Source organism: Myotis nattereri (assembly GCF_964212035.1).
Source record: "Myotis nattereri genome assembly, chromosome: X".
NCBI lineage: Eukaryota > Metazoa > Chordata > Mammalia > Chiroptera > Vespertilionidae > Myotis > Myotis nattereri.
Genome location: NC_138078.1, coordinates 7,944,140 through 7,969,408, shown reverse-complemented (window position 1 = coordinate 7,969,408; position 25,269 = coordinate 7,944,140). Strand labels below are relative to the sequence as shown.

The 25,269-nt window shown below is 40.6% G+C and overlaps 1 protein-coding gene across 1 annotated transcript in view; it reads right to left on the bottom strand.

The window, feature by feature from the left end:
- CA5B (carbonic anhydrase 5B) overlaps positions 1-24,610 on the bottom strand; it is a gene marked incomplete at its 5' end in the record, with an annotated part of 43,866 nt that extends 19,256 nt beyond the window's left edge. The window contains 2 exons of the mRNA XM_081115032.1: positions 2,968-3,154; positions 24,554-24,610. Coding sequence (XP_080971158.1) covers positions 2,968-3,154; positions 24,554-24,610 — 244 coding nt within the window. The remainder of the gene's footprint in view (positions 1-2,967; positions 3,155-24,553) is intronic.
- Positions 24,611-25,269: the final 659 nt, after the last annotated feature.

Here is a 25,269-nt window from a genome sequence, read left to right as displayed (position 1 = left end):
CCTCCACAGCAGAGCTAAGGAGCAGCGAGGCGAGCAGTAAGGAGCAGCAAGCAGGCAGGCGGTAAGAAGTGAGGGGTTCTGGACTGCCAGGGGGTGCAGGCCGGGCTGAGGGACCGCCCCCACCCCCACAACCCAGTGCACGAATGTAGTGCACTGGGCCTCTAGTATATATATAGATTACCCTACTCACCACATTATTTTTTCTTTAAAAATATTTTAGGTTTATCTCTTTCTTGTCTCACCCATGACCACCAGCCTAGTTCTGGTCTCTATAGCCCAGACTTCATACCATGCTTCTTGGTTGCTTTGCCTCCTCTCTCACCTCTACTCCATCTTCCCAAACTCCAGTCTTGACATTTTCTCCAACCACCCTGACCTTTCCTTCTGCTGAACTCACACTGCATTCACCCTCACACCATTTAGCACTTAACCATGTTTCATGCAATGTGCCTTTACTTTATCTGCTCAAGGGGCCTGTGTCAACTCTAAGCCCTAGGGCCTGAATCCTGTACTTTTGCTACAGGCCCAGGGCTGAACTTGGTACCAGGCACAAAGGAGGCACTTAATGCTTACCTTACTGATAGAGAAAACCAAACAAGCTGATACCAAGGCTCTCTAACCTTACCTCTCACCCATAGTCTCTCCAACCAGGCAAGCAAGTGTACCCAGAACACCTCCTGCGTTCACATGATCACATCTGCCTGTTTTTTTCCCATCTGTGAAAATCCTACTGGCTCTCAAGGTCAGTTCAAAACCCTTCCCTGACAGCTGCACATTACATTAAGCATCCTCTCATCTACTGTTACTCCTAGGCAACCTGCACTCTCTAACATGGTACCCACACACCCAGTGTGACTAGTTGAAATTGAAATGTGCTATAAATGTAAAACACTGAGGAACCTTGAAGACTTAGTATAAAACAAAGAAAGTAAAATATTTCATTTATAATCCTTATATTCATCTTACTTTAAAGTGATATTTTGGATCTATTATGTTAAATAAAATATGTTAGTAAAATTTATTTCACCTATATACTATATTTCACCTATATTTTCTATATTAGTAGAATTACACAAATGAACAAAATTTACTTCCCCCAGTTTTATTGAGATGCAATTGACATACTATTTGTTCATTTTTAGGTGTGACTATTAGAAAATATGAATTGCCTACAAAGCTCATTTTTGTGGTTCACTTTATTTAACTACTAGGTAGTGTTAGGGACTTATACTTTTCTGTTAAAAAAGTAAAACTTTATTACCTAGATAAATATTTTTTCCACTTTAAGCCTCAAAGTGCCAGTATTGAGAATAAGCCAGTCTGGGTAGGATGTGGGCTTGGTGGTAGGAAGCCACACCCAGCAACCAGAAATGTATTATAACACTGGGCAGTTCATTTTAATGAGAACACGGTCAATGTGAGAGGAAATAAAATACACTCTCAATAAAAATATATTTATGGAGCAGTTTCAAGTCCTTGGCTTTAGCTAGATTATCATGCCTATTTTACAAGCATTTCTCTTACCTATGCTTTTATTATGTGCAAATGGGATCAAAAGAGACTAAACCCAAAGAGAAAAAATAGAGAAACCTTGACCTAGAAGCAAGCCAATATTTGGAAACTCTGAGTCAACCCCTTTAAACTAATGGAAAATATGAAAAATACCTCTCCAATGATATATTTATCCATTTAATCTCTCTACAAACTCAAACTCATCTCTCCACAAATACAAAGTTTATCCTCTCCTATTATTTCTTAACCAGAGGCAATTTTGTCCCTCAGAGCTCATTTGGTAATGTGTAGACATTTTTGGTTGTTGCAACTGGGCAGGGATATTGCAGTCATCTAGTGGGTAGAGGCCAAGGATGCCATCCGACATCTTACAGGGCACAGGACAGCCCCTGACAACACAGAATGACCCACTCCCATGTCAGTGGTGCTGCAGTGGAGAATCCCTGCCCCATAGAGAGGTAGATGGTAACTGGTCTTTTGGCAGGGGGATTAGATGTGAGAGGTTTCAACAGAGACCATCTGCTGCCTCACTTGATCTGCTATGTTTACAGCAGAGCATACACTCAACAAGCTGGTCTTCTAGAAGCAACCACAATGTGTAACTCAGGAAAGAATATTCCAGGGTGTGATGCTACTGTTTTGAACTGCTGGCAATCATTAACATGCATCTTCTAGAATGTTCAGATCCACAGAAATCATTCACAATCTGTGGACCAACCTTAATAAAAAAAAGCAATAGCTTCCCTAGTCAGTTTGGCTCAGTGGATAGAGCGTCGGCCTGCAGACTAAAGGGTCCTGGGTTCGATTCCAATCAATGGCACATGTCCAGGTTACGGGCTCAATCCCCAGTAGGGGCATGCTGGAGGCAGCCGATCAATGATTCTCTCTCATCATTGATGTTTCTTTCTTTCTCTCTCTCTCTCTCTCTCTCTCTCTCTCTCTCTCTCTCTCTCGCTCTCTCTCTCCCTCCCTCCCTCCCTCCCTCCCTCCCTCTTCCTTCCTCCCTGAAATCAATAAAAATATATATATTTTTAAAAAGACAATTGCTAACAAGAAACAATAAAGAACAGGTTTCAAAGTATTTGAAACTGGGATCTCACCCTTTTCCCATTTCTGTAGGACATAATTTTAACATGTTCAAACTGGTCAAGAAAAGGACTTTCCAAACCATACTGCGGTAATCATTTGTGATATACATGTGTATCGAATCACCATGTGGTACACCTTAGACTTATATATATTATGTGTCAATTATATCTCAGTAAAACTGGGGCAAAAAGAACTTTCCACAATCCTTTTAGAGGACAGATAGAGAAACAAGTAATTAATTCTCAAAGTTCTTAAGGCATATACACCCACTCTGGAATGCCACTGACATCCTATCCACAAATCTTTAACATGCATCACTGTTATGAAACAAGCATCCTGCTCTCCTTAAGGCAGCAGGGTACTCACAGGCTCGGTTCCGGGTTTTGTAACTGCAGGTGTAGAGGCTGCAGGGCCTCACTGGCATGGATCTCAGAATCTGGCATCTTCTCCACAGCGATTTGCATAAAGAGGCTTGAAGAATGACCCGCAGGCTACTCATCACCACAATCTTTGGCTTGAAGTCTTGGGCAGTTTGCAGGGAACTTGCAGGAACCTAATAACCCAGAGGCAGGAGGAGAGAGGAGGAAAAGCTGTAAATAGTCAAGATTGAGGACCATGTGGAATCCCCTAAGTAAGATGGGAACATCCAGACTATCACTACACACCATGGGGTGAGAGAGGCCCAAACTTAGAGTCAACAGTTTATACACTCTTGTTCCTCAAAGGCATTGGTCATCTCATTGGCAGAGTCTGGATGACTAAGTCAGGCACTCTGCCTTTCCTTAGAGATTGGCAAATATTAGAGGTCCAGAGAAACTATCCTCTTTAACCAAAAGAATAAATAGACTGTTTACAGTACAGTTCTTAAAATTGAAAAAGATACTTCCTGAAACCCAAATTGTCTAGCATGATATCTATATATATAAAAGCCTAATGTGCAAATTGTTTGACCAGGAGTTTGACCGCTTACTATGACGTGTGCTGACCACCAGGTGGGGTGGGCGACAGAAGGCAGTGGAGGCACTACGGGTCCCAATGGACCATGACTAGAGCAGGACCACGGTGGGATGATGGAGCAGGTGAGCAGGCAGTGCCAGGCCAAGGCAGGTGTGAGAGGGGGCCTGATGGCCCCACCAATACCAACGGCGGGGGGCGGGACCACCACCCGGCTCCCAGGCACTGAGGGAGCCAAGCTGGGGGGGAGGGAGGGTCTTGCCCCCCCCACCGCCCTGATCGATCACCCTGCAGGTGGGATGTTGGAGCAGGTGAGGGGGTGGTGCCAGGCCACAGCAGAGTGCCAGGCAGGGCTGTGGGGCTGCGAGGCTGGGGTGCAAGCTGGGGCCCAATCCCCACAGGTCACCCCGAGGGACCCCACCCATGCACGCATTCATGCACCAGCCCTCTACTTTATATATAAGAAGTAACGAAAGATGAAGGCTCCCTCCAGGCAGCTTAAATTAAAAAAAAAATTAGTCTGCATCTGGATTGCTTAAAAACAACAATCCAAGATATGTCCTGCCAAAATAGTCAGGGGTGGTTTTGAAATCCAAGCTTAAACATAACCAGTGACTGCCAATTTTAAGTGTAGCAATATTTCCCTTGGTTAATGGGAAAATGCAGATTAATCCTGAACTAATCTACAAGTAGATTCAATTTGAATATTCATTTATGACTGCACTGATGACCTCCCTACCTCTCACATATTCATAGTTGAGAGTCTCAGAAGACTATGCTTTCCAAGGCATTCACTACAGTGTTCTGAAATTATGGTAATGTTAACTTTGAATGCTTCTTCCCCACTCCCCACCCAATACTGCTTCATCCACTTTTCCTGAAACTTCTATCCCTGTATCAAGTAAGCAAACAAGTTCAAAAATGAAAAAAAATGTTCCTTGATTATATATTCACTCCACTATAGAATTTAAAGTGTTTGCAGTGGTTCTCAACCTGCTGGCCCTTTAAATACAGTTCCTCATGTTGTGACCCAACCATAAAATTATTGTCGTTGCTACTTCATCACTGTCATGTTGCTACTGTTAGGAATCATAATGTAAATATCTGATATGCAGGATGGTCTTAGGCGACCCCTGTGAAAGGGCCGCTCGACCGCCAAAGGGGTCGTGACCCATAGGTTGAGAACCGCTGGTTAGAGTGATTACTTGAGATGCATTCAGACAACTGTTCAGACACCATTTGAGCAACAATGAGTATGGTTTGGCTGCACAGCTGAGTGCTCTAGCCCTGCTCTAGCACCTCTCAACCTCATGTCCAATTCACACTCCTATCTGCATACCAGCCACATGGACTTTGGTTTTTCCAACTCCTGATGCTCCCTCTAATCTCAGGGTTTATGTAGCTGTTCCTCCTTCAATAGACCACTCTCACTCCCCCTGTGGCTGGTTAACTCCTATCCACCCTTTGATGACCACATCCACCGTCACCTCCTAAAAGCCTCCTTTGACTGCGGCCTCTCTTGGTGAGCACAGGGCCCTTTTGTTCTTGGTCAGAGTTGAATTAAATACCTCACCAGGAATGTAATTTATGACTCTATCTCCACAGTATCTAAGCCCCATGGTGGGGACTATCTCTATCTCGGTCACAGGTGCATCTCTTAGGGATACAGTGTCTGGCACATGATGGCTACCTGATGATCTGAAGAGGGAAAGACCTAGATCAGGGGTGGGCAAACTTTTTGACTCGAGGGCCACAATGGGTTCTTAAACTGGACCGGAGGGCCGGAACAAAAGCATGGATGGAGTGTTTGTGTGAACTAATATAAATTCAAAGTAAACATCATTACATAAAAGGGTACGGTCTTTTTTTTTTTTTTAGTTTTATTCATTTCAAACAGGCCGGATCCGGCCCACGGGCCATAGTTTGCCCATGGCTGACCTAGATCCTAATTTCAAGAACTGAGAACAGTGAAGTGACTGCTAGTATATTCCCAATATGAAGGGATTTTTCCTTTTCCTACACGTCACCATCACCCACTTGTAGGTTTATTATACACTTTGAAATGTATAAATGTACTTATATACATTTATGAAAACACTTTTAAATGTTTGTCTTTAAAGAGGAGGGTCTCATATCCCTTCCTATAAGATATGAAGGACCCCCAAAGTTCTGTCTGATCTGCAAGAGGAACCTATTGAACCCAACCTGATGTCACAGAGATGGGAATTCTGCCAGTAATCATTTTCATGGAAACATTTATTATCATTTCCTTTGCCCCAGGCATCATGTTGGGGGCTGGGATGCAAAAAGGAACAAGACATGAACTCTAGCTTCCAGGTGTGCAATGTCCCCTTCTCAGAGCTTCTTGAAATGTACATCCCATGGGAAGGGAAATACACACCAATCCAGTTCTCAGCAGGTGTTAGTGGTCCTCAGATTCTGCCCTCAGCCTATTGGAGGCCTCTAAACAATTTGGCAATGTCAGAGGAGGGCAGCTGCCAAAAGGCACAAAAAAGAGAAATTGAGAAGCCACTAAAGACACACATCACTTACAGGCTTGAATTTTATCATTCACATTGTCTTTCCAAGAAGAGTGTAAGATTAAAACAAAAGCACATTAGGATACCCAGGAATGCAGAGAAAGGAGGCACCTGTCCTGATTTCACCATCTCTTCTCTTCATGTACCTCATTGCTGTTAACTGGCTGTGAACTAGCTCTTCTACCCTTGACTCCACCAGATCTGAACTAGAGGAGAGAAGCCTAAACCCAATGGGAACCGTGAGGTGTGTCCAGTGAAGGCATAGGGCAGTTACTTCCTATTACTACCCTGAAAGGAACAACTGCGAGCTCAAGGCAGAATTCTTTTTAATTAGCTATTAGTGCATATGCCTGGACAAATATTGTATGTGCTGTGTGCTGTTGTCCGCAACACTTTGCCAATGATCACACTGATCTCAGGGAGCAGAAATGTATGACTCCACATGAAAGGGGACTGGCAGGAAGTTCTTCAAACACACAGAGGTCTGACTTCCTACCTGGGTCTTTAGGGCAGTGACACCTAAAGTATGTCTTCACTGACAAAAGGAGTTGGAAATTCTCAAACCAAATTAGAATCACTTTTGTTTATAGCAGTTTTATGTGTGTTTGTATATATACATTTTGGAGGCAGCAGATATGTCAAAATGTACCTTATTTCTGTTTTTCTTTCTATCCCTGATTTGAAGCAATAATGAGTGACTATCTCATCCAAAGCATTGTGCTGGGTAAAGATGAAAAAGTTATGTTTTTTCACCATTCCCACAAACTTGCAATCTACAAGGAAAAGCTATTTAAACAAACAACTTTTGTGGGGGGTTTTTCGTTACCTTTTTATTGTAGTAAAATATACATAATATTTATCATTTTCATGTTTTAGTGGCATTAAATACATTTACAATGTTGTGTACCCATCACCAGTATCTATACCCAACATTTTTTCATCACCCCCTGTATAAATTCTACCCATTAAAAGATAACTCCTCATTTCTCATGATGCCCCAAACCCCAGTAACCTCTTTCCTACTTTCTGTCTCTATGTATTTGCCTATTCTACATACTTCATATAAGTGGAATTATACAATATTTTTCCTCTGAGTATGGTTTATTTCAATTAACACAATTAAATAAATACTTCTTAATCAAGTCAGATGTGAAGACAGCCCTGACTTAATTCAATGAGAATAGAGGACAGAGGCTCTAAGTTTCAGGAGGGGGTGACATCTGAAACATGTGTCATAGGAGAGAGACTATTTTAATAGGAGGCACAAAGACAGAGAGATGGACAGGGGTAATGTCAGCAATGAGGAGGATATTGTGGGGGAGGCAGGGGTGCTTAGGAACCAAGGCCAAAGAGAACAATTGAAGTTGAAACAGGTAGAACCTTGGGCTTATTTCATAATCAATCCCAGTGTTGTGGGGAGGTGGGAAAACATGTGGAAAAGGACTTCTTTCTTGCTTATAATCTAGATTTTTTTAAAAGGACAGTAAATTCCAGGAACACAATGCCAAGGACAAAGTATACTCAACAGAAGGGACTTGCTGGTCTGCCCTTCAAAGAGAATGTTGTGATAAGACAAGGTCAGCAGGGAGTAGTAAAGATGAGTGGGCGTGCTCTTGGCCCTGCACAAGGGGCCATGTGAGGGTCTGAGACCTGTTACCGAGGCGCCCAGAGAAGTCTGGATAACTGATCCTTGGTCTAGTTCCAGAGCCATCAGGAAAGCCCTAGGACAAGTCTGAGTTGGCGCAACAGGCTGGAGCAGTCCTGCCTTTAGGGACTGCTCTGCATTCTGTAATCATGCCATCTGTGCACAATGCCAAGGCTGGCACCTGATGACGCTTCACCCAGAGGAAGTGTCTCTTGCCCACTTCCAGACTGGCTCTCGAGGACTAGGAGGACACAAGAGCTCCAGAGGCCTGATGTCAACCTCACCTTCTAGTTCAGTGGTTCTCAACCTTCTGGCCCTTTAAATACAGTTCCTCATGTTGTGACCCAACCATAAAATTATTTTCGTTGCTACTTCATAACTGTAATGTTGCTACTGTTATGAATTGTAATGTAAATATCTGATATGCAGGATGGTCTTAGGCAACCCCTGTGAAAGGGTCGTTTGACCGCCAAAGGGGTCGTGACCCACAGGTTGAGAACCGCTGTTCTAGTTCCTCTTCCACAAAGCCCACCCAATAGTGGGCTGCATGTAATAGTCTGGAAGTCTGAACTTCTGTTTGTCTCCTAGGAATACTGTCCATCTCACTGCAGGGGACACTGACTCTGAAAATGACCTTGTGTTTTTTTTTATAAAATCAAAATACTGTTTTTGGTAATGAAGCCAAATGTATCTGAACTTCCCATAATCTCAAGTCTGCTATGAATATTTGTTAAGGTATTGGTCAAGCAGATGCCCAGAAGATGCAGTGGAAAGTAGGGAAGGATTGGATTTGAGATTAATTCAGAGAATATAAATTTCCAATAGACTGGAAGACTTTCAAATATTATTCCATGTGTACAGGAGGAAGCACTGATGGTTTCTAATGACTGTCAGCACAGCGTAGGATGGATGGAAGTGGGCAAAGAGTGGATCCAGGAAAGTCGGTGATGAGATGATTCCTTCAACCATCCTTCCTTCAATTCCATCACTCTTTTTTCCCCCATCACTCTTTTATTCATGCATTCATCAAGATGTCAATCAAACATATTAAATGCCAGACACTGTTCTAGGATCAACAGGGTAATAAAACAAAGTCTCTACCCTTGTGGAACTTACAGTCTAGTAGGGGGAGACAGACAATAAACAGCAATGATATAATGGATTCAGTGAAAAGTACAGCAGGGTTAGGTGAATTTGGAGTGCCACTGAGAAGGGGGTGTCAGATTTTTAAATAAATTGCTCAGGGGAGGCCTTATTGAGAAAGTGAAGTTGAGCAAAGGATTGAAGGAGGTGAAGGAATTTATTATATGGGTATCAGGGTGAAGGGTATTCTAGGCAAAGGAAATGGCTTGTGCAAAGACCCTGAGGTGGGAGTGTGTCTGGCACATACAAGGGATGGTAAAGAGGCCAATATGACAGGAGTGAACTAGCATAGGATAGGAGATGAGGTTGAGAGGTAATGGATGCCAGATCAAGTAGATGTCTAGGCCACTGTAAAGGTTCTTTCTCCAACTCAGGTTTCTCAACCGTGGCGTTGTTGACATTTTTGACCAGATAACTCTTTTTTTTTGGGGGGGGGGGCATGTCCTGTGCATAGTAGGACATTTAGTAGTCTGTCTGGTCTCTACCTATTAGATGCCAGTGGCACCCTCCCTCCAACTGTGACAATCAAAACTGTCTCCAGACATTGCAGATGTTCCTTGGAGAAGGGGCATCAGCTCTGATTGGGAACTACTGCTCTAAGAGAAATGGGGTTACGATGAAGTTTCTGGAGCAGAGAAGGGACATAATCGGATTTATATTTCTAAAAGATCATTCAAGGTACTCTATTGGAAATCAAGTGGGATGTGAGGCAGGAAAGAATCAGGGAAATCATTCAGATAATCCAGGGGTTGGATCTAAGGGTGTTGCAGTGGAGGTGGTGAGAGGTGGTTGGGTCTTAGCTACAACTTGGAAATACAGCCTGTAAAATGTGCAAGAGAGGAGTCAAGGATGACTGGATGATTCTTGGCCTAAGCAACTAGAAGAATGGAGTTGCCATGAGCTGAGATGAGGACAATATTGTGTCGAACAGGTTTTGGGTGGGAATTCAGTAGCTCAGAGTTGGGAATGTGAAGTTTAAAATGAAATTCCAGTGATGCAAGTGGAGAATATAAAATACTGAACTTGACAGTGGCAGTAGATATGAACAAGGCCCTCTGCATTAAGAGATCACCATTTTGGTTAAAAATAAAACAATAGGATTTGAATTCAACTGGAGTAGAGAAAAGGGAAGAAGCTGAAGAAGGCTTCATGGTTTTACAGCTAGATGATGCTGGTGGTAGAATGAGGATCCCTGACAGAGAAACAGAACTTGGCACAAGGTGTAGGTGAGAAGGGAATGATGACTCTCTTCATCTAATTATACATTAGATTTGAGGTCCAAGGTACAGATGAGAGGAAAGGTCTAGGAGAGTTGGCAAAGCAGCTCTGGTCCTCAGGAGAGGCTACAAGGCTAAAGAGAAGGTACACCCTCTCCAACAAGGAGTAACAGGTGTATAGAGGGAGACTGAAAAAATGGAGTGATTAAGGAGTCCAAGGGATGGAGAGGAACAGTTAAAGGCAATCAAGGAAGCAACAGAGCATGGAAAGTCAGAGGCAAAGAGGGTTCCATGAAAACCCAAATGAACAGAAACTCAGTTTAGCTAATGCTGGGCTACAATACCTGTAATAATAGTTGAGATTATTCATACTCAAGCCTAACACCAATCCCGTCTGTTACATTAAAAGTTATAGAGGTGGTTATTTAAACTTACCCAGGATCTCATAAAACCGAAGCTTGTGAAACCACAAATAATGTTTAATTATCAAACATAATACATAAGAATGAACTACTACCATACATTACTGGCTTTCACAGAAAATTTATCCTTACTTAAGTTTGTCCTTAAAGATGGGACAGTTAACATAAAAATAAAAGGTCAAAGTGAGAGGCAACAGTGTTTAAGATTCAACAGAAGAGCTATTCAGGAAGCACTGATTCAGGCAGAAACCCAAATAATGTTTTGATTAGGAGGTGAAGGCACAAGGGATTTTTATGAGAAAGGAAAGGGGAATAAATGCAGGAATAGAAGGAATTTCTCTGAGTGTTAATAAGCAAAGGAAGAAATTTCTATAAATGCAGATAGGCTAACACAGTGGTCAGCAAACTGCGGCTCGAGAGCCACATGCGGCTCTTTGACCCCTTGAGTGTGGCTCTTCCACAAAATACCACATGTGGGCGCGCACGTACACTGCAATTGAAACTTCGTGGCCCGTGCACAGAAGTCGGTATTTTGTGGAAGAGCCATACTCAAGGGGTCAAAGAGCCGCATGTGGCTCGCGAGCCGCAGTTTGCCGACCACTGGAACATGTGATATTAATTTTAAAGAATGTCTTTCATTTTCAGTCATGTAGTCATATCTACTTTCCTATTAGCTTTGCAAACAGTTGTTTGGGATACAATGCCATAGGTTTATTTGCTCAGTTTTAACAATCCAAAGGTTTGAGAAGTAAGATATGCAAGGCTCCTTTGGGATGACAGTTCCGACTTCATTTTGAAGTGACTCCATCCTCATTAATTTTTACAAGCCGAAGAGGGCTAAGTATTCTGTACTATAGTACTATGCAATCACTAATTATTTATGCATGTCTTGAATTTTACTAACAGGTCCCTTATCTGCTGTTTTGCAGACTTAGAAATGTGTGAAAAAGTAAAGATACTGAAAGAATCATTCATAAATCATGTATTTATTAAATGACAAGTAGATTGAACTCTGCCTGATTAAGATATTTACATGTATGCAAAACAGACAGCAATAAAGTCTTACTAAAGGTAATGATAACTTTGAAAAAATTCCTTGATTCTTATCATATTGACCCTTAATTTTCTCACCTCTTGATTTAGAAAGGAAGCCAGCTTGCAATTCTCTGAATTTAAATGAGAGGTTATGTTTCCATGTCTTGACTGAGAAAGCTCAGCTTCCTCCTCTCACCCACTTCTTTTCTGAGAGTATGCTTCTAATCTGGGGTTGCCAAAAGTTTCAAAATACATTTCCAGTGACTGCTTAATGTGCTGCAGCAAACTATGCAAGTGTGGCCTGTCCTCTTACCATCACATTTCCAAAATATTCATTTTCACTCATTCACTCACAATTCAGGCAGGCTTTACTGCCTTCCAACTGTGAGCCCTCACAGCCTCTCCCCTGGCTCCAGAGAGGTGTGTACAGGCACAGAGAATCGTGTCCTTGCTGCTCTTGGTCTTTTGGTGAATTTCAGTCCTGGTACTGATGTAAAAATGACCTGAGTAAAGGACAGCCCTACATAGCTGAAAGGTTTCCCATTTCCAACGTATCCAAGAACAGTGCCGGCTCTGAGGGATGTACAAGGGTGGATCAGGGGTAGGGTCCCAGGCAGCTCCCCTCACCAGAGAAATCTGGCTACTCCTTTCTACCTTCCAGCAAGACTTTTAATAGGAGAATAAAGATGACTAGATTATCAGTAAAGAAAGTAGGGGAAGCAGAAAACAATGTGGTTTTCAGTAGCTGGGAGAGAATAAGTTCTATCCAAATTAAGGTGTACACATTAACTTCTTGTACCTCTCCAACTTTCCCAGTTAAAATATATGGGAAGGGAGGGCACTTACATGAATATTAATGAATTGCCACCAGCCTCAAGGCAGTAGCATTTAACACGGAATTCCACAAAGACTCACAGCCATCAACATTTGTACTTCCGAGGTTCTCCTCCAATTCTGGGGCAAGGCACGAAAACAAAAAGGCCAGAAGGACTTGGGGAAAGCAGAAGACTGAGATTTGTCCCTGAGACACAGCTGTGATGCTGATCCCTCGCGTTGGGGTGGGGGTGGCCGTGACTCCATCCACAGACCCCGGCAAAGTCAGGGGAGGGAAGAAATACAATGCTGACGCAAGTTAGTCCCAGCTTGCCGCGCCTCGGCTCGTGGAACCACAATCTCAGATTTGCAGTCCTTACCTGTGTCCAGCTATTTCACAGCAGTTTGGACTTTCTCGAGCTAGTCACATCCAACCAGCCCTGGCAACACTCCCTCCTAAGGAACTCCCCACAAATCCCCTGGGGCAGCTGTTTTCCCGTCAAGTGCAAGTAAACCTAAAGGAAGTTCTGCCTTTTGGTTGGTGACTCCCATAGAGGAGGGCTGCGGGGGAGGGGGGGGGGCGGGGAGGGTAATACCCTCCCAGCCTAACTAGTCCACTGCGCCCCTCGGTGACCCCAGCAATACGCGCAAACAGCTCTCCTGGTTCCAAGACCAGGCAGGGCAGTGCTGGGGTGAGGAAGGTCCAGCCCTCCCCGGGCCGGCCAGCCCCCGCTGTAGCCGCCCCCCTCCACTCGGCCACTGGCCCTTACCTGAGCGTTTTCCCAGGAGCAGGAACCTTACTTAGTCCTGGGGCCGCAGCTGGCAAACTTAGCCATCATAGCCACACCCCCTCGCCGTGTTCCAGGGCCAGAGCCACGCCCCTCGCCTCTAAGCCACGCCCCATATGACTGATCACTCCACCTCCAGGTCCTTACTTGCTGCCCTGGCCACGCCACTCCAGAAGGTGCCCCTCTCAGCTTTCAGGCCAGGCCACCCGCCTCCCGCCACAGTCACGCCCCCTCTCTCCGGGTCACGCCCCTGAGCTCCGCCTGGCCCCGCCCCTCCACCGTGGTCACGCCCCTGCGCTCCCCTCCGGCTCCGCCCAGCTCCTGGCCCCCCCTCCTCCTGGGCGGAACTTTGTCGCGGGAATTGGATGTCGCCTGGGCGGCCCCCCAACTTGTCTCTAGAGAAACCCTCCGGCCAGAGAACTGAGCACTGGCGTCATTTTGTTGGGTGAAGTCAGACTTAAGAGCCTAAGAAATGATTTTCCTCCGGTTTTTCCCATTTCCAAACATCAATACAATATAGTGAGAGCAGGTGGTTCAGGAGGGACACGCAAACACTGAACACATCCTGCAGCCAGGTTCCTTCCAGCTAGTTTTCATGTCCATTTCACCCGAGTTTCTTTGAGCCAGTGTTCACGTGCTCTGAACTTGAATTGTGAACTGGCGTTGCAGTGGTTCTCAACCTTCCTAATGCCGCGACCCTTTAATACAGTTCCTCATGTTGTGGTGACCCCCAACCATAAAATTATTTTTGTTGCTACTTCATAACTGTAATTTTGCTACTGTTATGAATCGTAATGTAAATATCTGATATGCAGGATGTATTTTCAGGGGTCGCGACCCACAGGTTGAGAACCGCTTAGGCAGATGCGTGGAGTAAACGGAACTCCTGTATTTCTTGATGTCTCCTCTAGATGAACTTTCCTAGCATCCAGTGAGCTCCTGCTGTCTAGGGCCTGTCGAGACAATTCACAGACTGAAACTCTGCTTGCCTTTCTCTCTACATTTACAACTCTGTGTCCACAAGAATAATGTGACCAGGTTATAACCAGCTTTCCTAGCCCTGTACAGAAATCTGATTCATCCATTTAAATCATATTATTGAATACATGCTCCCCTGACAAATAAGATGAGCCTCAAGGGGCTTACGGTCTGAAGTTGTCCCAACTTGGGTTTAGGGGTGAACATTATGACAAGAACATTAGAGAAAATGTGGCAAGGGGCTGACAAGTGAAAACGGATTTGGTATTCACAGGTCTTGAATTCATTAGTTGGAACGCTTTTGGGTAGCAAACAAAAAACCATTTTATAGGACTGAATACATTTCTTTAATAAATTCTCAAGAAATCTTCATTGAATATTTGTCTTTTTCACATGTGGAGAAAGATAACATATCCCCCTTTCAGTAAGATTTGCTACTTTTATTTCTTCATATATCAACAATAAAACTTTTATAATAGCATATTAAGTTACTTTTTTCCTTCCCAACCTCCATTGCATTTCTGGCTCGTAGATAGTGGGAACATTCACAAATGTTGCACTAGAAGGAACACAGAGAAAGAATGTTTCAACAGAACATTCTGACCCTGAGAACCCTGCCTCATTTATAAAATGTTTCAACTGTCAGTCATATTTGCCTGAAAAATTAACTCACAGAAATTGATCCAAATACAGTCTATATAAATTACTGAGTTGATTTGTATACAATTAGTTCTACCTCACCTTCTTCCACCAATGATTTGAGGCAGCTTACTAAAATATAGTCATCACTAGATAAAAGAAATAGTTGAAGGAGCCAAGGAAAAGCGGGACTTAATGGAAGGAGAATAAAGCAGGCAATGATAAATTAGCAGGCCATCAGATCCAAAACAGTTGTTTAAGGTTGGCCAGAGATTTAAATTTTTTTTTTTCAATAACAGTTGACATACAATAGTATATTAGTTCCAGGCATACAACATAGTGATTAGACATTTATATAACTTATGAAGTGATCTAGTACTATCCTTGCTCTCTCCATTTACAACTCTGGGTCAGAAGAAAAAACAATTAAAGAGGTTATAACCAGCTTTCTTTCCTGTCCAGAAATATCTAACTGGGCACTTCTGGGGGAAGGGCTCTCTCCATTAGCCATTCAGTCACTTTATCAAGTCAAACCATGTTTATCAAGTACTTTATTCCAGTGACAAATAAGGCAAACCTCAAGGAGCTTACAGCTTGAAGTTGCCCCAACTTGGGTTTTGATACAATAAGAAATGACTAGAAAGGAAGGTATTAAGGGTGTTGGTAGATGGAAAGGGCTTGTAATGGTAAAGTTAATTTGTATATTAGGACCCACAAAATAGAGGCCACCCTAGTGGCCCAGCCCATGTCACAAATCTAAGCCTAAGTCATCCTGCACTTATGGGACCCACCTGTCAAGGAAATCCAAAACATACCAATCACAATTGTCCAAGTCAGCTTAGCTAGCTTTCTTTACCCTAGAAAACAGGAGCTGTTAGCCTCATAAAGAAATCCCTGACCTCCTCGCTCATCCTGCCGTTTCCATGTTGCCTCTTCTAACATTATATATAACTCGCTCTTGCCCAAACTCCCTCAGGAAGCGCGCTCCTCCGCCTGTGAGGCAATGCACCCCACCCCCCAACCCATGGACTATATTCCCTTCCTTGCATAAAGGCCATCAAACTCGTTACTAAATTGTTTAATCATTTGACAGTAACCACAGGTCTTGATCTGATTAGTATGAGTATCTTTGGCCAAAAAACACAGGAAGCAACTTTTAGAGTACTCACTCTAGCCCCTTACACAATAAATTACCAATAAATCACCACTGAATATATATGCCCCTTTAACTCCTATGGAGTGCTACATTTTCCCCTTCGTAGTAACAAGATTGGCTACATATAATTTTTCATATGCCAGCAATAAAGGTTTTAAGATCACAAATTAGTTAGCTTCTCACCCTCCATTTCATTTCTGCCTTGAAGACAGTTGGGAATATTCACAAATGTGCTACAAGGAACACAGAAGAAAGAACAACTTTGCAACAGAACACGTTCATTATAGGCTCACTCTGACCCTGAAAACTCTGCTTCATTTATACAAAATATTTTAAATATCATTCATTTATTGCCTTAAAAAATAACAGGAGATGAGACCAAATACGGACTCTGCAAGTTACTGTTTTAATTTTTGTGTAGTTAGCAATAGTTTACTCCTTTACAAGGATTTGATGCAACTGATGAAAATATAGGCAACATTGGACAAAAGACATAGTTGAAGAAATCAAGGAAAGGGGAATGAGAGAGGGAGGGAGGGAGGGAGGGAAGGAGGGAGAGAGAGAGAGAGAGAGAGAGAGAAATATCACTATGAGAGAGACACATCCACTGGTTGCCACCTGCACACACTCCCTCTCCCCCTGGAGCGAACCCACAACCTAGATACCTACTCTTGACTGGGAATCGAACCAGTGACCCTTTGGTGGGTGGGCCAATGCTCTAACTGGCCAGTGCTCTAACTGCTGAGCAACACTGGCCAGGGCCAGAGTAGCCTCTAGATTACTGCTACCCAGGATGATAAGTAGATTTCAATTTGCACTTCAACTCTTGATTCATTCACAGAAACTGTCCGAATAACTTGTGCTGGGAAGTTTGGTGGCTGTGTCCACATTTGTGATTAACACTGCATAATGGGTGATTGGCTGAGAGCAACAACCTATCCGGCACCTCTGATTTGTAGGAATAGAGGTCTTGCATGCAGGTCTTTATAGCTTCCCAAAGTGACATTTCTCATTATAGGGTGTTGAGAATTATTCTGTGTGGTAGAGAGTACGAGGTCATTGCCATTGGCCAAAACTTCAGGGTAGACACTTTGAGATATTGATTCATTCATGTGCTTTGAGGAGGAAGGTAGTTTGAGGTTCTATTATGAAAATTGGCCCCCATCACCTTTTTATAAAGGCTGGCAGAGGAAGTACATATGGGCAGGGCTAAACACTTTTGGGTAAACTCCAACAGACAGCCTATTAGGTGATTAAAGACCAGAAAAGTCACCCTCTGGCAGTGGGCAAGGAGACACCTGATTGGTGATGTTGCTCTTATATCAATCAGAGGCCAAGCAGATATACAGTCCTTAGTTCATCCTAACTTGATGCCTGTGTTGGTGGCCAGAGCTGTTTCATGTCTGAGGCACATATAAAAGACCAAAAAGCCCAACTATATTTTTCTAGCTGCAAAGATTTTAGCTTAGAAAAATAAGCATTGTGTACCAAGACCATGAAAAACTTTCAATGTAACATTCAAGAAGCAGTGTAAATATTTAAACATCTACAAGGAAATATCAGAAAACTCAGTGTGAGTCTTGCTTTTACTACATGGAAGTCATAATTTATTGGTCTTCATTCACAGGATGAGACACATAGACAGGCACACAAGCATCCAATTTAAGTAACTGCCCTTTAAGTCCCCTCTGTAAGAATATAACACTGGCAAAATTATACTCATTCAGTTTGTCTAATTTTTGTTTTCAAGCAATAGTGATTAACTTTCACTGAAGTAAAAAAAAAAACATTAGCCTGTAAAAAAATAAACCAAAGTTCATAATGGTTATGGCTGTCAATTAACTTACAAAATTTGATGAGCTGTTTGAATATCCTAGTTTCATAAGATTTTTGCATCTTAAAATAAAGCATAAAATAACAGGATGAAGACAAAAATATTTCAAATCCTTGTTTATAATAGATCCTGAAAGTGTTTTAAATGTTCTTTCTGTTTACGAATGAGAATAAAATGTAATGTACCTCAAGATACTTCATTCCCAACAGTGTTAGGTGTCTTAGAAATCCAGTTATGATTATGATTAGCCAACTGAGTTATATTAAACAATCCAATATTGATGGGCTATGAGAAATGCAACCCTTATATTATTAAGAATGTTTTAATCCTAAAATCAATTATTATTACTTTCCAGCTAGATCTTTTGGAACCATATGATACATCCAAAGCTACATAAATTCCAATTTTCCATCAGAAATCTGTAACTTAACATTATTATTAAGAGCAACCTGTGAGTACTTATCAAGTGCAAGGACTAAGCATTAGGTACTAGTGAGTGGAATGCACATTGATACGGGCAGTATACATGCATTTTAGTTAAAGGAGTTTTTCAAGCAGCCCCAATGTCATAAACTAGAGGATGTTGTAGAAAGTGAAGGCCTGCAGGACCCAGTGGGGACAAAGGAGGGGAAAAGTGGCTTCCTCCCCAACAGCCTTTGTGGGAATCAACTCACTGGTCCCAAGAAGAAGGTGCTGCAACCATATAGTCTTTTCTTGTAAGGGTTTCTCAATCTTGTTACTTAATACTAAAAGTTAAATGTTTACTCAAGAATGGGATATGTAAAGGGGATAAAATCTGAGTACAAACTTTATATTAAAATTTGAAGCAAGATTTTTTTTCTATACGGCTTAAACAGAAAAATAAAATGAAATTCTAATTAGGCAAATCAGATAAAGTAGATAAGGGAGGGTAAAATTAATCAGTTATGGTAATAATGATCTTGAGATTTAATTAGAAATAAGATCATAGGTTTGATTATTCTAGTCTATAATTAGCCATCTTAATAAGAAGATAAATGAACTTATTGTAATAGTAAATTCAGAATATAGAGCAAATAATATATTATAAGCATATAATATGTGATAAAAATTATATATTATATATATTAAACTGATCTCTCATTTAACCAGTATTCTATAAATTTATTAAATGGTAATCTTTAGAGAAACATTAGTTAGGCCTTTAACTGGTCCTTTCTTCCTCCTTATTAGTTGTGTTAATGGAAATAACCCCACATAAGAATAATAATAAAGGGAAACAAAGATTTATGAAATTTGTAAATTGATAAGTTACACTGCTGGTAGCAATATGGAGAGAAACCTTCATAAATATAGAGCTTTGAACAACCAACATGTTGTAGTCACCATAGGGAAAACAGTTTTTTGTTTGTTTGTTTGTTTGTTTGTTTTGGGAAAACAGTTTTAAAAGAGAAGACACTTGGGTCAAACTTCACTTCCACAAGTAGTATAAAAGTTAATTAAAAGCAAACTTGTTGCATTCTTTCAATATAATACTGGTGTGTCCAACCTGAGAACTCTTCAAGGTAAACTGTGCACACCTAAGTAGCTTGCACCCAGCAGTTAAGACTGAACCTCATCATTGGTACCCGGTTCAAGGACGAACAGATAATGAGACAGGTAATGAGAAAACTCACTACACCTACAGCTAGGAGGTTTTTCTCAGAATGACATCTGGCTTATTTATTTATACATGTGAACAATAAAAGTAATAATGCCAATTTACCAAGTGTCAGCATCAACTGTTTCCAATATACTAGATTGCAGGTTGCTGTTTCTGATACTGGGAAACTAAGAAGGAATACGCGGTCTCTTACCCAAAAGCATCTGCACAGTGAAAGTAGCTCCTCAGACTTGGTGCTATTGTTATCTGGGGCTGGAGAACACTTTTCTGTAGGGGCTGTCCTGTGCACTGTAGGATGTTTAGCAGCATCCCTGGGCCCCACCTACCAATTAGAAATCACGGAACTCCCAGCCCCCTGAAGTTCCACCAACTTAAAATGTCTCTAAATGTTCTTTGGAGACAAAATTGCCCTTGATTGAGAACCACTAGGTTAAAATAGAATCGGTATGCACATGAGGCAAAAATATTTTATCACCATATCTACCTTAACCTAATGATAGTTTAAATGTAGAAAGTGAAGGCCTGAACTTTCACTTAGTTTAAAGAGAGTAGAATCATTTTTTATCTTTTTAATTATTCTGAACATATTGGGGTAATTATTATAAACCTCTTTAAATTGTTTATTATATATCAATTTCATTACAATTAAAAGGTGAAGGATCACATTTGATTAAAACTCTACCACTTCTATTCTAGAAAATTAGTGAGTGGTGCTAAATAATTGTAATAGATACTAGTTTTAAAAGTGCAGGATTTTTAAAAATCTTATAAAAGATTTCCATATTCAATGATAAAATGTTTTGATCTATTTTAACGTGTCACAGCCACGTTAAACGTGGCTTTATTTTTTATGTTTTTATTATATTTTTATGTTTTTTATGTTTTTATGTTTTTTATTTATTTTTTATGTTTTTAAACATAAAAAATGTACAAAGTAATATCATATTTTAAATGGTTTCACAATTTACTGTAGTAGATTTCGGTGCTATAGGTTTAGAAAATTCCTGTTTGTGGTAATTGGGGATCGAAATTCAAAAGCAACATCAGTTCTCACTACCTCTTGTTTTCTTACAGTAAATGAAGCATACACATGCCCACATGCATTTACAACTCTAAAACTTTAAAAGGTATCTGGAATGAGTAAAAAGAATGACTCACGTGCTTTCTGTTTGTGTGATCTCATATTTAATTTACCTTCCTGAGTAGTCGATCAATAGCTATGTGCCGAGAAACTGCTTTTGAAGAGTATCGTGGAGTATGAAAAACATGGAGAAATCAATTTCTTTTTCCTGTCTCAGGAGATTCGGTGCTTTTCGTAATGCTCATGGTAAACAGTAATCTCACTTTTTATCTGCATTCTCTAAACTTGGAACATTGGAAGTCAATAGTAACATATTCAAAATGACTGAAACTACTTTACCCGTCATCATTACCACTGTTACTAATAAGTTATTAGGTTCCTATATGTGGAATGCTGAAATGAGCATTGTATGAAGCAAGTTACAAGGATACAAATCCTGTGGACATTCACTACTTAAAACTTGTACAATAACTGTTTTCCATCTATTTTATAGAGATTTCCACCAAGCTATTTAACAATTAACTCATTTTTAGCACTTTCTATGTGATATGTAATGTGTGGTGTCTTTGGATTTGAAGTCAAGTTATTGACAGTGCTTCACATTTGTCACTAAGGTTTTGTCTTTCTATTCACCTGGCAGAACCAATAAAAGATGATATTTTGAATCACGCCACGTTGGGCCACACATCTAACAATTTCTTTTGTTGTTATAAAAAAAAATCCAAACATATAAGCACATCAGCTCATTGTCAGGAATTTACTTTATCCTGATATCAAAATCTTATTACCTTGAGAAATTTTCCATTTCATAGTTCTTTAATACCATGATTGATCTACTTTAAAACAATATGAACAGTCATGGATAATGCTTTTATAATTATAATTACAGGAAATTTACTCTATCAGTGTAGTGTTCATTCATGATTCCTTTAAAAAGAATATTATAAGATGCTTATTTGAAGTTTTTAATAAAACATATTTTGAGATAATGGGTAAATTGTACAGATTGCCACTTATAAATTCTAAGATTAAAATGTATTAATGCATTTGAGACTAATAAGAATACTATTTAAAATATAATATATACATATATTTATAGTTAAATCTGAAAAGTACTTAGAAAATTAGAAAACACTTTTCTTTCTTTTTTTTTTGTTAATCCTTACCTGAGGATATTTTTCCACTGATCTGTTAGAGAGAGTGGAAGAGAAGGAAAGAGAGAGACAAACATCGATGTGAGAGAAACACATCAATTGGCTACCTCCTGCACGCACCCCGACCAGGGACTAGGCTAGGGCCAGGGCCAGGGAGGAGCCTGCAACCAAGGCACGTGCCCCTGACTGTAACTGAACCTGGGACCCTTTGGTTACAGGCCGACACTCTATCCACTGAGTCAAACTGGCCAGGGCAGAAAACACTTTTCTAAGTAATTATTGGGTTATAGAAAAATATGAAAACTATAATTATGATTATTTTGAAAATTTATAATAGTGAGATCACTGTACTTCTACTCTTCTTATGTCATGTGGCCAGATCAGTACTCAGAGGAAAATTAACAGCCACAGATGTTTTCATTATTAACTAAGACTCAAAATAAATGAGCTTATTAGTCAATTCAAGAGTTATTAAAAGAATAGCAACACAAGTTGAACAACTGGAAGGAGTGTTACAGGATTTCAGGGCAGGAGGAATAGGGAAACCTAGACAGGAAAGTTAAAACAAGGCCAAATAATGTGGGCAGTTTGCAGCCAGCTTGTAACTAACAAGCCATTATCTTCCCCAGCCAAGGACACAAGAGCAAATGGTTAAAAACCTCCCTAATGAGAGAAAGCAGAAAAGAAGGGGAAAAGAGATAAGGGAAAAGGGCCATTTTACTCCCTAAGCCAGTGGTTCTCAACCTTGGCTGCACATTAGAATCACCTGGGAATCTTTTTAAAATCCTGATTTCTGGGCCTCACCCTCCGGAAATTCTGTTTCTTTGTTACTAATGTTGTGGCCCCACCACATCACAAAGAAACAGAATTTCTGGAGGATGAGGCCCAGAAATCAGGATTGTAAAAAGATTCCCAAGTGATTCTAATGTGCAGCCAAGGTTGAGAACCACTGCCCTAAGCCCAGAAGCCAGCAGTCTCAAGACTTGGCAAGATCAAGTTGCCAGGTGCTTCTCGTGAATTCTGGAGGGGCGGGGGGAGACGAGAGAGAGAGAGAGAGAGAGAGAGAGAGAGAGAGAGAGAGAGAGAGAGAGAGAGAGAGAGAGGGAGAGAGAAAGGGAGAGAGAGGGAGAGATTGATTTTAAAAATTACTCTGTACCAAAATATTCACAAAATATTCAGCAGAGGAATTTTGAAACCTATAGACAGGAGGGTATATAATGCCTTGGAGCCAGAACCGGTTTAGCTCAGTGGATAAAGCTTCCGCCTGCGGACTCAAGGGTCCTGGGTTCGATTCCGGTCAAGGGCATGTACCTTGGTTGCGGGCACATCTCCAGTGGGGGGCGTGCAGGAGGCAGCTGATCCATGTTTCTCTCTCATGGATGTTTCTGACTCTCTATCCCTCTCCCTTCCTCTCTGTAAGAAATCAATAAAATGTATAAAAAAAATGCCTTGGATCCCACCCAACCTGCTCTTCAGATTAGCTGAGAGCCCATCTGCATTTCATAAGCCAGATACAGTGGGGCCTTGACTTATGGGTGTCCCGACTAACGAGTTTTTTGAGATACCAGCTGTCTCAGCCGATTTTTTGCATTGAGTTGATAGAGTAATTTGAGGTAACGAGCTCCTTAACGAGCTCGGTCTGGGAACGAATTAAACTCGTAAGTCAAGCCCCCACTGTATATAGGTTTGCTTATTTTGATTTTTCAATAAAGGTGCATGCTTTAATTGCTTTAATAAATTGGCTTTTCACAACAGAGTCAAGGTCTCTGGTATAAATTCATTTATATGAGAAGACAAGGATCAATGTTGGGTAAAGCCCTCTCCATTGACTCTGGGCTGTCCTGTCTGGTAACACCTCTCTGCTGTTGGTGAGAGGTGCCTCTAACAGGAGGACTTAATAAATGTAAATAAGATAGATAAGTCAGAAATAGAAAGACAAGAAATGAAATTAATCCAAGAACATGTTCTTTGAAAATACAACAAAAAATAGCAAGACTTCTGGCAAGTCTAATGGAAAATGAGAAAAAAATTAATGTATTCACTACCAAATATATAGGGAACATAGCAACACATATTTTATGGGAAATATTCTATAAAGCTCATGAGAATACTGGAAAATATGAATGAATTCAATGATTTCCTTAGAAATTATAAGGAGTCTAAATATATTTTAAAAGAAGTATAAGCCCAGCCAGGTGTAGCTCAGCTGTTGAGCATCGACCTTGGAACCAAGAGGTCATGGGTTCCATTCCCAGTCAGGGCACATGCCCGGGTTGCGGGCTTGATCCCCAGTGGGGGGCTTGCAGCAGGCAGCCAATCAATGATTCTCTCTCATCACTGATGCTCCTATCTCCCTTCCTCTCTGAAATCAATACAAATATATTTTAAAAAAAGAATAAATTCTGAAATGACTAAAAGTGAGAAAAAATGGAAAATTTTCAGAGAACTGCTTGCCCCAAATATGCAAGGTCCAGATCATTTACTGGTAAAGTTTTTATTTCTTATGCTTTTAAAATATTTCTCTAATAGAAAATACTGGAACTATTTTATCCAATTTTCAAGATGGTAATGTAATGATTTTTAAAAATCATCAAGAATTAGCACATGAAAAGGAACCCATGTGCTATTCTTCTATAAAATTAGATCTAAAAATCCAAGGGAAAACAATAGCAAAATAAGTAAAGTATCATGTTAAACAGCTTCAAAATGAGTACTTCTAAGAGTTGGATAAATGTAAAGAAATTTATTCGTTTAATGCACCAAATGATTAAAAATCCAATGATCATACTAATACATACTGAAGAGGCAGCTGAAAAAAATTCAACATCAACTACTGATAGAAAGAACTTTTAGTAAACTAGGAATAAAACATACTTTTATCTCAAGACACATCATATTGACAGTGACTCACCAGATCCTGTGGAAGATCAGCATTCTCATTAGAGTAAGGAAGGCAACATGGCTCCATACTATTCTCACCATTATGATGTACCTGTTCTGATAGGGCCACTACAATGAGACAAAACAACAACAGCATCAACAGTTAGGTATTACTGTTCAAAAGTAGGAGATACATTTAAAATGATGTGTAGATGACATGAAATATAGGTTTGCTTACCAGGAAAATGCAAGAGGATAATCATATCAAATTGAAAGGGAAAATTAATAACTGACAAAGAATGTCTGTACACACACATACACACACTGGTGCAAAAAAATTGAGGACAAACAAACACTGACAGAAAAGGACGACAAAGCATTAAATAAGCAATTTACAAACAAAATACAAATGACCATTTAACATATAAAATGTTCAGCTTTACATGAAACAAAAAAATTGCAAATCAAAGCAGTATTTATACACTGCTGTACCATTTTATTTGCCAAAAGAGCTTTAAGGACATGGGTAAATGAACTTACACATAGTGAAAAAAAATATGTACACAGACATAAAACCTTTGAAAAGAATTTTACATTTTTGCATATCATTTGATGCAGGACAATGAAAAATAAATACACACATAGTGCAAGAGAGATATGTACACAGACATAACAGTTCTGAAAAGAATCTTACATTTTTTGTATATCATTTGCCTCCAAAACTTAAATTTTAAGAATTTATACCAA